The sequence below is a fragment of the Pantherophis guttatus genome, chromosome 1, assembly GCF_059756535.1.
Source record: "Pantherophis guttatus breed Tessera chromosome 1, ASM5975653v1, whole genome shotgun sequence".
NCBI classification, from domain to species: domain Eukaryota; kingdom Metazoa; phylum Chordata; class Lepidosauria; order Squamata; family Colubridae; genus Pantherophis; species Pantherophis guttatus.
Window position 1 is genome coordinate 325,117,131 of NC_142063.1, and position 14,472 is coordinate 325,131,602.

The following is a 14,472-nucleotide window of genomic DNA, read 5'->3' on the forward strand; positions in this document are numbered from 1 at the left end:
GAACAAAAAATAATTTTGAAAGAAATGACAAGCATGTCATCAACTATTGTGAAAACAGGAAAAAAGACTCCCTCCAATCCCACTATAATGATGATCTCGCCGGCTACCCAGAAATCAACGGAAGGATTGGCAAAAACAGAAAAACTCATAGCAACACCAACAATGCAAATTATGCAATCATCATTGACTCTAATCCAAGAAACTATGATGGCCATGCAGGAAAAAATGTCAAACAATCATGCTGAATTAAAAACAGATATCCATGCACTGGACCAGAAGATGAACGAGATTCAAGTCTCAATATTTAACAATGAACAAAGGATTCAGAAAGTAGAATCAAGAATAGAACAAACCGAGAAGAAATTAGATACCGTGGACCAGACATTGACAATGCAAAACAGGGAGCTAGAGGATTCGATAATCCAATTGGAGATGGACCGGGCGTCCTTTTACCTGCGTTTCCAAAATATTGCTGAAGACGAAGAGGAGGACCTGGGAGAGAAGATGGCAGAGTTGATTGCAGACATACTCCAACAAGACAAGCAAGAGATAATAAGGGAATTGGATGACGTGTACAGAGTACAGACAAATTACGCAAGGAGGAACAGGCTTCCTAGGGAAGTACATGTTAGGTTCGCAAGAAAAAAAGTTAAAGACATTTTGTATAATATGGCAAGGGAAGAACCGATAACATACAGAGGAAAAGAAGTGATAATCCTAAAACAGGTACCAAGAAGAGTAAGGGAGGTGAGAATAGATTATAGATTTTTAGCTGTGCAGCTAACCAAAAGAAATATGTTATTTAGGTGGCTCCTGCCAGAAGGTATGTTAATCACCTGGCAAGGGAGGAAAATAAAAATAGATAGTTTGAGCACAGCACAAGACTTCCTCGATCAGTTGAGAGGTGCGGAGGAAGAACAGAGCAGCAAAGAGGAAATAGAGACAATAGCAGTAGAAGAGGAAACCTCGCACCAGCAAAATACTAAGGAAGGAATTGCGGCGGAGAAGATGGAAGAAGAAGCCAAAGGGAAAAAAGCAAGACCAGTAAGAGCCGTACAAACAAACAAAAACTAAAAACCGGACAAGGAAAACAGGAATGAACGATCTGAAATTAATATCAGTAAATGTCAATGGACTAAACGATTATAAAAAGAGGAAACTAACACTTACAAAATTAGCTAAACAAAATGTAGATATAATCTGTCTACAGGAGGTGCACATAAAAAAGGAAGAGGGTAAATGTTTAGAATACAAAAAATATGGTAAAACATTCACTTCACTAGCAGGAAAGAAAGGAATCGAAGCAGAGCTAACGTTTAATGATACAAAGGGAAGAACCCTTATGATTGAGGTTAGGAGAGGGAACTCCAAAATATTGTTAGTGGGTATATATGTACCAAATAAAAAGCAGGGAGAATATTTCAAGAAACTTCACGAGCAATTAGGAAAAATTGAATATAATGAAATTTGCATAATAGGTGATTTTAATGGTATTGTAGATTTGGATAAAGATTATAAAAGCAATAAAACTAAGAAAAACAAAAGGGCAAATCCACCGAGAGCTTTCTTTGACTTAGCGGATGAACTGAATTTAATTGATATATGGCAAACTCTACAACCAAATGACAGACAATATACGTTTTATTCAAACCCACAAAAGTCATGGTCCAGAATAGATATGGCATGGGTTAGCAGGAAGCTTGGATTAGAAATAGGAATGGCAGAAATCAACCCGAACACCTGGGCAGATCATAACCCCTTAGAAATAAGGTGGAAGAGTGTAAAGAGAAAGAAACAACAGAGATGGAGGTTTAACGCCAAACTATTGAGTGATAAAGAATGTGTAAAAAAACTTAAAGAAGAAGTAAAGTCCTTTTTCAAGGAAAATGAAAATGAAAATCAAGGAACACCTCGTGCAATAGTACGGGACGCAATGAAGGCCTACTTAAAAGGGGTTGTGGTATCATACAGCGCATATAGAAGTAAAGAAAAAAGAAAGTCCCTGGAAGACTATTTAAACCACTTAGGAGAAGCGGAAAGAAAACTCCAAGAAAAAACGGGAGATGAAACAGCAAAAGAAAGTTGGCTGATGTGGAGACACAAACTGAACATTATTGACCAAGAGGATTTAGTACAAAAAATAAAAAGAATGAAACAATACTATTTTGAGAATGCCAACAAGTCGGGCAGGTGGCTAGCCTATAAATTAAAAAAGGAAAATGAAAAAGGGACAATTCATTTATTAGAAGACTCCAAGGGTAAGCTGTTGAATAAAGAAGAGGATAAACTAGAAAGAGCTAGGGAATTTTATGAGACTCTATATAAAGAAGAGGAGGTTCCAGAAGGAAAAATAGAGCAATATTTGGCAAACGCAGAGCTTCCGTGAATAACAGAGGAAGAGGGAGAAATGCTTAATGGAAAGATAACAGCTGAAGAACTAAAAACAGTTCTCTCTAAACTTAAAAACAACAAATCACCAGGCCCGGATGGATTCCCAGGGGAAATACATAAACAATTAGAAGAAATATTACAACCAAAATTAGTGGAAATTTTCAATGATGCAGTGACGGGTTCTAAAATTCCAGAATCGTGGAAGGAAGCGTATGTCACACTAGTGCCGAAAGAAGGTGCCGACCTAAAACAAATCCAGAATTATAGACCAATTTCCCTTCTAAATACTGACTATAAGTTATTTATGAGCATAATGGCGGAAAGAACAAAAAAAAAAATACTAAACACTTGGATACACAAAGATCAAAATGGATTCCTCCCGGGGAGGCAAATTAAAGACAATTTGAGAACTGTGTTGGATATCCTAGAATATTATGAAGAACACCCCGAAAAACAGATGGCTTTAGTTTTTGTAGATGCCCAAAAGGCATTCGATAATTTAAATTGGAAATTTATGATTAAACAAATTGAGGTAATGGGATTCGGAACAAATTTTGAAAAGATGATAAAAACTATCTATGGTAATAAAAAGGCGAGTATACTAGTAAACGGAGACAGGACAAAAACATTCCAGATTAGAAAGGGGGTAAGGCAAGGATGCCCCCTGTCACCATTATTGTTTATTTTGGCTCTAGAAGTCCTGCTACGGAAAATCAGAAATAACGAGGAAATAAAAGGTTTAAAGATTAGGAAAGAGGTTTACAAAACGCAAGCATTTGCGGATGATGTAGCCTTAATTCTAGAAGACTCTATAGAATCGGGACAAAAAGTGCTAGAGGAATTGGGCAAATACGGAGAGGTGGCAGGCTTTAAATTGAACAAAACTAAAACCAAAATATTGACCAAGAATGTAACCGAGGTACGGAAAAAAGAGATAGAAGAATTGTTGGGACTACAGGTTGTTAAAAAAATAAAATATCTAGGAATTTGGATAACCACAAGGTGTTCGTCCTTAAAAGATGACAATTATACCCCTTTAATTAGGAAAATGAAACAAGACCTGGATAGATGGAAGAAAATAAAATTGTCGCTTTTGGGAAAGATAGCTGCGATTAAGATGAACATCCTCCCAAAAGTACTATTTTTATATCAAAATATACCGGTGAATCTAAATAATTTTTTTTTTTCAGAATTAAACAAAATTATTAGGGAATTTGTATGGGAGGGGAAAAAGCTGAGGTTCTCTCTTAAAATTTTAAAGGGTAAAAGAGATATAGGAGGATTTGGACTTCCCGATTGGGAAACATATTATAGGGCAGCTAAGCTAGTCTGGATAAGGGACTGGGCCACTCTGGAAAATAAGAGGATTTTAACCCTAGAAGTCCACGATCTACAAAGAGGGTGGCATGCATATCTATGGGACACAGAGAAGAATAAGAAAACATATTTTCATAGACACAAAATTAGAGATTCATTGATACAAACATGGACTGGAATTAGGCAGAGACATTACAAAAAAGTCCCAAGATGGCTCTCCATGATGGAGGCCCTGATCTATCCCAATAGATGGGGAATGGAGAAAATGTGTAGGTATAAAGACATTTTAGATGAAGGAGGAAATCTTAAATCTAACGAAGCCTTGAGAGAGCAAAGAATAAATTTAGATTGGTGGACCTATCTACAAATAAAATCCAGGTATCAGAAAGATAAAGAACAATGCGACTTAGAACTAGGATATAACGGGCTGGATAAAGTCCTGATGGGAACAGGTAAAAAGATTCTGGCTAAATTATACAATTATCTATTAGATGAAGACAGAGCTGAGGATATAATAAAGAACCAAATGAGTGCATGGGAGAAAAATATTGGACATGATATAAATTTCAATGAATGGGAAGAGGCATGGAATAAGAACTTTAAATTGACCAGAGCCGCGACATATAAGGAAAACCATTATAAAATGCTCCACAGGTGGTATTTAGCCCCGGCTAGGCTAGCAAAGATGTATGCTAACATACACCCAAACTGCTGGAAATGTGGCTCTATGGTCAATGCATCTTCTTTCACATGTGGTGGACATGCCCTGAAGCGAAAGGATATTGGAGTAAGATCAGGGGATGGCTACAAGAAATAATTGGGGAAGACATTGAATTGACACCGGAAATATTTCTCCTGGGAATAGTAAAGAAGCCATATGGAAAAGAAAAGAACCATTTAACAATACATATAATTACAGCCGCTAGATTGGCCTATGCACAATATTGGAAAGAGAAAACCCAGCCACCAGAAGAGCTTATAATTAGGAAAATACTGGGGTGCGCAGAGATGACCATTCACTTAAGTGTTCTGGAAGGCTTTAAGAGTTGGCTCTGTTTCCAGACGAGAGGTTATTCTGATTCTGGAACCCCTGTCATGTTTTTAATTGTTATGGCTGTTTTTTGCCTGGACGCTTGCTTATTTTTAAATATATAATATATAATATATAAAGCACAAAGGCTAGAAAGAGGAGACTGAGTTTCAGTCCCTCCTTAGCCATGTAAGCCAACTGGGTGATGTTTACCTCATAGAGTTGTTGTCGGAAAACAGGAGAAGGAAGGAGTATTGTGTGTATTCTCTGCCTAGAGTTATTTGAAAAAAAATAATAAAGGCAGGAATATATCCTTTATTTATTTTTTTCCAAATAACTCTAGGCAGAGAATATACACAATACTCCTTCCTTCTCTTATTTTCCCACAACAACTCTATGAGGTAAACATCACTCAGTTGGCTTATATGATTAAGGAGGGACTGAAACAGGGGTGAAATTCAGCAGGTTCTGACAGGTTCTGAAGAACCGGTAGCGGAAATTTTGAGTAGTTTGGAGAACCAGCAAATATCACCTCTGGCTGGTCCCAGAGTGGGGTGGGAATGGAGATTTTGCAATATCCTTCCCCTGGAGTGGGGAGGGAATGGGGATTTTGTAGTATCCTTCCCCTGCCACGCCCACCAAGCCACGCCCACAGAACCAGTAGTAAAAAAAATTGAATTTTACCACTAAAAACTCACAGTCTCCTCTTTCTAGCCTTTGTGCTTTATGCTTTGCTGTTATGTTTTTAGCAGCTTTAATTGCATAGTTTGTAGAGCAAGTGCCATACTAAATAACCCAGACCATGATTCATTGAACAAATCATAATTAAATCAAAATTATCACACTGTATGAACCCAGGCAGAGTTTCCTCCAACTGGCAGGCTATTCTGATAATTAATTCATGGTTTTTAATTGCAGGTGACATGGATTAAATTTGGGGTCATCTATATGTAAATTAAATCTGCTGTCTCTAAGCTCTGGGCCTTTCATGAGAAAGCTACCATCAGTACATTGCACTGGAGACCGTCCCATTAAAGACACAAAGGAAAGCAGCTTCTATTTTTTCTCTATAAACTTCATAAATTTGTGAACTTCCCAACCATATTCCTCCCCAGTCATCTTCTTTTCATAAACTGAAATTCACTAATACTTTAATCTTCCCTCACAGAGACAGGCAAATGAAAGTTACCATCCTTCAGCCCTGAATAATTTATAATTTAAAGTGTAGAAAAAGCAAGACTGTTTAATATCTCACAAGCAGGCATCGCATTCATGTTAAAAGCAGGGGGTTTTTTTCCACCAATGTAGCTGTGGTTATATACTAGGAGACCTGATTTTAAATTCCCATTTCACTACAGTGACTTGGGGACCATCACTGAATTAGTTTTACAGATGTTTCTATGATTCAGTTTTTATTCCGAGATACTGTGCCCGGGGTGCCAAACTCGCATCACATCATCGTCACATGATGCATCCGACCCCCGGGCTATGAGTTTGACACCCCTGTACTATGCTAACCCAACAAATGGATTGAAGCAGTAACCCTGTTTAGTGTATTGGGGAAAATCAGCTTCTCTCCTTCTCTCTCTCTGTCCAACTTATTTCACAGGGTTTTTGTTGGGAAGTAGGACAGGAAGGCCTGGAGGAACGTTGTCCATGGGGTCACGATGGGTCGGACACGACTTCATAACTAACAACAACAAAAAATGTAAAGAGACTCCCCACCCATGTAAGCCACCTTACAAGAATGGTGGGATAGTAATAAAAATGTGCAGAATGGCTCTACAGGTAGTCCTTAACTTACAACAGTTCATTTGAAGTTGTACAGACCTTTCAAAGTTACAATGGCACTGAAAAAAGTGACATATGAACTTTTTTCACACTTATGACCATTGCAGCATCTCCATGATCATGTGATCAAAATTCAGACGCTTGGCAACTGACTCATATTTATGACGGTTGCAGCGTCCCAGGGTCACGTGATCACCTTTTGCAACCCTCTCACATGCAAAGTCAATGGGGAAGCCAGATTCACTAAGCAACTGTGTCACTAACTTAACAATTGCAGTGATTCCCTTAACTGTGGCAAGAAAGGATGTAAAATGGGGCAAAACTCACTTAACTGTCTCACTTAGCAACAGAAATTTTGGGCTCAAATGTTGTTGTAGGTCGAGGACTGCCTGTATTAGCTCATCTACCTCAATCATGATTATAGCAAATCTACACTTTCTGCAAGGATCTTCACTGGTCTCCTTTGCAGATGCCAAATAGCGATAAAGGAACTTCTAACTCAAAGCAACTACTACTTCCATCTTCTAACATGTCAACATCAAAACCTCACATGATAACATCTGAAAGGTGCTTTTTCAAAAGGCAACTTGACTGGGTTTTTCTTTGAGGAAGAAAAAGACAATTCGCTTCTCATCCAAGAAGCTTGATCAGCTGAAGCTTCTTGGATGAGAAGAAAAATGTTTTGTTCTTCCTCCTCAAGGAAAAGAACAGTCCAGTTGTTTTTTGAAACAGCATCTTTCAGACAACTATGACCTGGATGACTGAGAATCTCCACAGACATTCACATGGTAATTACTACATTTACCAGACAAAGGTAAAGTTGCCCAGGCCACGGAACTTGTGGAAAAATATCAAAAGGGCTCTGGATGTTCAATGTACACATTATATGTGAATTGCAAAGCGGGTGGCATATTAGATAGATAGATAGATAGATAGATAGATGGATGGATGGATGGATGGATGGATGGATGGATGGATGGATGGATGGATAGATAGATAGATAGATAGATAGATAGATAAATAGACTGACTGACTAGATAGGTAGGTAGATAGGTAGATAGATATGTATGTAGGTAGATAGATAGATAGATAGATAGATAGATAGATAGATAGATAGATAGATAGATAGATAGATAGATAGATAGATAAATAGACTGACTGACTAGATAGGTAGGTAGATAGGTAGATAGATATGTATGTAGGTAGGTAGATAGATAGATAGATAGATAGATAGATAGATAGATAGATAGATAGATAGATAGATAGATAGATAGACAGACAGACAGACAGGGTAGGTAGGTAGGTAGGTAGGTAGGTAGGTAAGTAGGGAGGGAGAGAGAGAGAGAGAGAGAGAGAGAATGGATGGATGGATGGATGGATGGATGGATGGATGGATGCTTGGTTTTATTGGCTTGTGTAACAGATGGGATGGGGGGAGGGGAAACCAGATCCTATTCAGCTGCTTCCTTTCAAAAGTCAGAATTTCTCACCAAAAACAAGCAACTTGGTCGCAGAATTAAATCTGAGGAATAATGCTACATTATTTAGAATTGCCAGTTGCAGTCATACGTTGTGTTAATTCATAATCTTTTTTGTAGGGCAATGTAGTAGCCATGGGTTATGGAGTAGTTTGTGGCTTAACGAGGGAGAAAGGAATCCATGGCTCTCCAAATGTTGATGAATTCAGCATTGCTCATTATTTGCTCCACCAACTTGGTTATCATATTTCAGCACGATCTGGAGGACCACAGATTGCAGCAGCATATCATGCAGACCCAACCGCCAACTGTGCTTCGACTTCGTATACAACAAAGACAGAAAAGATCAGTTGATTTTTGATTAATACATTGAGGGAGCTATTAAGCACTCATCCTGGAAGAAAGCAACAGCAAAGTATTTCTATAACACTGCAAACTACAGGGAAAACTACTTGCCCCAACCACATTAAGAGGGATCATCCCTATTTGTAAAATCACAGCCTCCTCTTTGCTACCTTCATAAAAATTTTAGAACCCTCTTGATAAACAAGCCAAGTCAAAGGCATTACTTGAGGAACAGTTCTCCAACCTTATTACATTGGGGGGGCACATTTACAAAAATGGCGGCTAAAGGGGCTAATTCACAAAATAGTTGCCAGCATGCCCAGAAATATCTGTGTGGTTCCTAAAAGCTGACCTTGGTTTTTATGGCACATCAACATCATTATCCTCCTCTTTTAATATTTTCATTGTCAACTATAAGGCTAAGTTTCCATGAGTATGCTTTTCTTATGTAGGAGACTATAATTGCATAATGAAATTTGTCTGATTAGGCCAAAAGCCTCATTAATTTTGTGTCGCCCCTAGTGGACAACCACAGATGTTTATGTAAGAATGGACAGTAGGATAGTCGTTTTCCACTCTGCTCCTTAATAAATGATTCTAGAGCAGGGGTGGGCAACTGTGGCCCTTTTACAACCTCTGGACTTCAACTCCCAGAATTCCTGAGACAGCCAAGCTGGCTCAGGAATTCTGGGTGTTGAAGTCCACAGGTTGTAAAAGGGCCACAGTTGCCCACCCCTGTTCTAGAGCACTATTTCTCAACCTTGGCAAGTTTAAGATGGGTGTATCTATGCTGTCTGAAGAATTCTAGGAATATAAGTCTATCCATTTTAAATAAGCCAAGATTGAGAAACACTGCCCTAGAGGAAGTAAGCAGCCATTAACAGCCACTGATTAAACACAAATCTACCCAGCCTCTTTTAAAACTGCCAAAATTGGACAGTGAAACCCACAGCTTAACTGTACATTTGGTAAGTATATTTTTCTTTTAATCCATGCTCAATCTCCCAGAATCTTGTTCTAATGGCTTCAATGAGTACTAACCAGGGGTGAAATCCAGAAGGTTCTGACAGGTTCTGGAAAACTGATAGTGGAAATTTTGAGCAGTTTGGAGAACCGGTAGCGGAAATTTTGAGTAGTTCAGAGAACCAACAAATACCACCTCTGGCTGGCCCCAGAATGGGGTGGGAATGGGGATTTTGCAGTATCCTTCCCCTGGAGTGGGGTGGGAATGGGGATTTTGCAATATCCTTCCCTTGCCATGCCCATCAAGCCACGCCCACCAAGCCACAGCATGCCCACCAAGCCACGCCCACAGAACCGGTAGTAAAAAAAATTGGATTTCACCACTGGTACTAACATTGTGATGGAAGGAGAAAAACTCTGTCTCTTATTTTTCACACTATCCATTAGTTTTTGTATAACCTGTTATGCCCTCTTGTGGGTATGTGTACGTGCTTTAAAGTCAGCATTTTTTATTTTTTATTTTAATTTGATTTATATGCCGCCCTTCTCCGAAGACTCAGGGCGGCTTACAATGTGCTCAGCAATAGCATTGACTCCTGGTGACTGCCTGGACAAATCCATGCAGTGTTCTGGCAAGACTTTTTGGAAGTTGATTTCCCGTTGTCTCCTTCCTAGTACTGAGAGAGAACGACTGGCCCAAAGTCACCCAGTTCACACTGTACCTAAGGCAGGATTAGAACTCACAGTCTTCTCGTTTCTAGCCTGAGGCCTTAACCACTACACAAACTAGTGCTTATCTGTTTATTTTCCAGTCAACCCGTAATGATTTTTTTCTATGTTACTTATTTTTCAAGTCAGCAATTTCATATTTGCATTCTGAAGCACAGAATTATTTTTAATTTGCCAGTTTATATATAATCTCATCTGTTGTTGGCTCTGTTGAACTGTCATACAGGCATCTCTTGTACATTCAGCAGCAAAACCAGAAGTGAATGATTCATTATTATTTTTTTGCAATTTCCACTTTAAAAGCTTCAGTTAGTCAGATTCTTTCTTCAAATATAATTAAAAGGGTTTTTTTTTAAATTGTCTTAACTATCGTTTGTATATGGCTCTCAGTATATTATCTTGTATCTTTACTGACTGTTTATATTGCTTTTGCCAAAATTTATAGGGGTTTTGTACTAATCTGGGAAAATGTCCATTATTTGAAGAAATATTTTTTTTTCTTTCTAATAGCTTCTTGGATTTTATATGGCACCTCTCCAGATCCAGAGTGCATATTCTGGAGCTCAGAAGCATTCTGGATTTAATTCCAAATATGTGCTTTAGCATCTGAAATGAAATTAGTCTGTAACTCTTTAAAGGAACCACATTTTTCCCCTGCATCATGTGGCTGCCCTCTAAAGCTACTACATGATCCTAGGAAATGATACAGCTCTGCTTTGGATGGTCATTAAAGAGAGATCCAACCTAGAACTATGGAGAAATTTCCTTGACAGTGAGAACAGTTAACCAGCAGAATGGTTTACCCCCTGAAATTGGGGGTGCTCCATCACTGGAGATTTTCAAGAAGAGCCTGGACAGCCATTTTTCTGGAATGATATCAAGTCTCATGTCTGAGCAGGGGGTTGAATTAGAAGACCTCCAAGGAAGACCTCCATAGAACATTATTCTATTTTCTATGTTTAAAGAGTTGTGGACATATGCCACAATATATGCTATACTCCTGACATTTCATAGGTATAGGTAGACTGTTACTGTTGTATAAATCTTACTAGGAAGATTTTCCTTATAGTTAAACAAAATCTAAGTAGCTGCTCCTCACACCTGTTACTTCTGATCCTAGTTTCTATAGCCATAACAAACAGTTCTTGACATTTCTTCCTGTTACTTCCCTTCTTGTTCCTGAACCCAATGATCATATCTGCCTTCATTTCTTTTTTTCCACATTGAACATTCCGAATCTCATTCCACAACTGTATTTGCTCACTTAGATAGAAGCACCTTCTATGCTCAAATAGGCTTTGTTACATAACCAAACATCAAGAGGCATCAACTTCAGACACTCAGGTAGCAAACAGAATTGTAGCAATTACATAACAATTTATCTTTATCATTACCCAATCAAAAAATAACATCCCAATATGAATTCCCCCTTCATTCCAAAAGTTACATAATTTTTAAAAAATCAACCCATTCGATTTATGAATAAATCAATCCCCTGGACTGTCTGCTAACGAAGTAATTTCATGGTTTAAACCACTCTTGGTTGGTCTAACCAGCAGTGAAACTAACAATCTATTTATTCCTAGTTATCTGCATGAATGTACAATAGTAATATTCCATATATGTCCAGGTCTTCCAATCCTCTATTAAGCCATATCGGTATTTTCAAGAGAACAGGGTCTGAACAAAACAAAACAGATTTTTGGGGCAAGGAACACCATGCCTTTTGCGCAGTTTTGATAGCACACAGTGGTGCTATCCATCATGGTCTGCTGGGAATTGCAGTTGTTAAGTGAATCACGCAGTCGCTAAACAAATCTGGCTTCCCTCACTGACTTTGCTTGTTGGAAACCAGCTGGGAAAGTCGCAAATAGTGATTTTAGGATGCTGCAACCACTGTAAATACATGCCGGTTTCCAAGCATGCAAATTTTGATTACATGAGGAAGGGAGTCCTAAGTACAAGGCAATAAATCCCTTTTTTTCAGTGCTGTTGCAACAGCAGTACTATTGTAACTTTGAAACAGTTACTAAACGAATGATTGTTAAGTCAAGGACTTCTTGCAAAAGCAAAGTGTCTTTTGCCCAAACTCCCTTCATCCTTACACCCTTTTGAGTTTTCCAACCCTCAATTGAGTGTATCCTCTCCCTTGCTTCATTCCACTTCTCTCTCTTTATAACTGTGTCCATACGACAGCCATCATTAATTAAGTGAACCCTGTTTCTGCCGGGTTCTCGTCCTGCATAGCCCCCACCCAAATCAGCTACACCGGCTAGGTTAATACAGTAGGGTAGGCTGTTTTGCAGTTTTTAAGGCTAGGTGAATCCATGCCAGGGATCACATCCCCACCACCAATTTATCCACCAGAAACCCACACGTTCAGTTCCAGGTCTTCCTTCGCTCCATCCATCCCTTCGTGATCTAGATGCATCCTCCTCTTTGCAACTCACCCCACCGTCTGCCAAAGACCTTTCCCGCCCCCGCCTCCCGCGCACGCAGACAAGGCACTCGCTGGAAAGATACCGAGGTGGAAGGAAGGAAGCCCACCAGCCTTTTGACCTCAAATCTCTGCCCATGGCGCCAATAGGGGAAAGACGAGCATCCCTCCTCTCGCCGCGCCTCCCTCCCCAGGTAGATGATACAGGCGCACCCAGCTTCGGAAAAAGGAGATGGTAGCCACTGCAGCCTCCCCCGCCCGTCCTCTTCCTAGCGCTCGCTCGCTCGCTTTTCCCATTGACGGGGCGTCCCTCCGGATACCGAAGCAAAGCAGCTGTCGGAGAGCAAGGCAGGCGGAGAACCGCCTGTTGCGGCGCAAGAGCCGCAGCCTGGCCGCCTCCTTCCCCCTTTCCCTCCTCCCGCCGGCGGAGAGACCTTCCAGCCTCAGTCATTCGGCCCGGATTACTCACCGTGCGCAGCTCCTGCGTCCGGTCCTTCATCGCGCTCGCTTCTCCTGGGCTGCGCTGCTCGGCTCTCCGGCACCGGGCGGACGATCAGGGGAGGAGCGGAGAGGGGGCGGGAAGCGGCACATGCGCCGGTGGTGGCGCGTCGGAGGCGGCGGCCCCTCCTTCCCCGCCCACTCGACGGGGCTGCGAGCGGCCACGATGTTCCTGCTGGGGGTGGCTGGGTGGGGGGGGGGTGTTCCTATTCCACGTGTTCGCGACGGACTCCAACGTGTCCAATCGTTGCATTCGGTCGACGATGGGATAGTTCCAGGGGTGAAATCCAGCAGGTTCTGACAGGTTCTGGAGAACCGGTAGCGGAAATTTTGAGTACTTCAGAGAACCGGCAAATACCACCTCTGGCTGGCCCCAGAGCGGGGTGGGAATGGAGATTTTGCAATATCCTTCCCCCAGGAATAGGGAGGGAATGGGGATTTTGCAGTATCCTTCCCCAGGAATGGGGTGGGAATGGGGATTTTGCAGTAGCCTTCCCCTGCCATGCCCACCAAGCCACACCACGGCCCACTAAGCTTCGCCCACAGAACCGGTAGTAAAAAAAATTTGGATTTCACCACTGGATAGTTCCTACCTAAACGTGAATACAGTTCTTAACAGTTCTTATAGCGACCGTTTGGCGCTGGAAAAAATAACTCACCACCATTTATCACACTTAAGATCGCTGCCTCGTCCCTATGGTCACGTGATCCCAATTCAGACATTTGGCAACTGACTCATATTTATGACGGTTGCACTGTCCCAGGATCATGTCATCACCTTTTGCGAGTTTTTGATAAGCAAAGTCAATGGAGAAGCCAAATTCGCTTAACAGCCGTGCTACTAGCTTAATAATTGTAGTGATTCATTTAACAACTGTGGCAAGAAAGGTGGTAAAGGAGGGCAAAATTCACTTAACTGCCTCACTTAGCAACAGACATTTTGGGCCCAATTGTAGTCATACATTTATGATGTTTGTGTGTCTATATTTTTCTTGACTGTACACCGCCTTGAGTCCTACGGGAGAAAGGCGGTATAGAAATATAATAAATAAATAAATAAATAAATAAAATAAATACATTGAGGATTGATTATCTGTACAGTAATCTTTTCCTTATGCACTCTAAGCATGCTCAGAGACATCCAGTGGACCAAAGTGTATGGCTGAACTTGATGCAAGTTTATTCCTACTCAGTGCAGTAAAGCTTATTTTGGAACAAGTGATAACTGGATTGAAACTGGAGTTTTCCAATTAAACATAAAATTGAAGAGGGCTCCAGTTCTGTAGTTCCGTTCATGCTGTGCAAATTACAGGTGGATTTCAAACAAGGTTTCTAACAACAAAAGTTAATCGAAAAGCATCTCAGCAGGGTTCGATTTACGAATTATTAAGGCTGAAATGAGATGGGAGTTTATTTGCCAACCTGACAGGGACCGGGGTTCAGTTCCCTATTTTACATAGCTCTGTTAGACCTAAATGAATTATTCCCACCCC

The 14,472-nt window shown here is 40.5% G+C and overlaps 1 protein-coding gene across 2 annotated transcripts in view; it reads right to left on the reverse strand.

Moving 5' to 3' along the window:
* Positions 1-13,060, reverse strand: part of STX1A (syntaxin 1A) — a 73,068-nt gene extending 60,008 nt beyond the window's left edge. Inside the window, exon 1 of one of the 2 annotated variants that reach the window (XM_034421047.3) lies at positions 12,951-13,060. In XM_034421047.3, the coding sequence (XP_034276938.1) occupies positions 12,951-12,980 (30 nt within the window). In that variant the 5' untranslated portion in view covers positions 12,981-13,060. Of the gene's footprint in view, positions 1-12,567; positions 12,587-12,950 lie in introns of those variants that run through there. The other variant, XM_060693145.2, reaches the window with a different exon arrangement.
* Between the last annotated feature and the right edge of the window lie 1,412 nt (positions 13,061-14,472).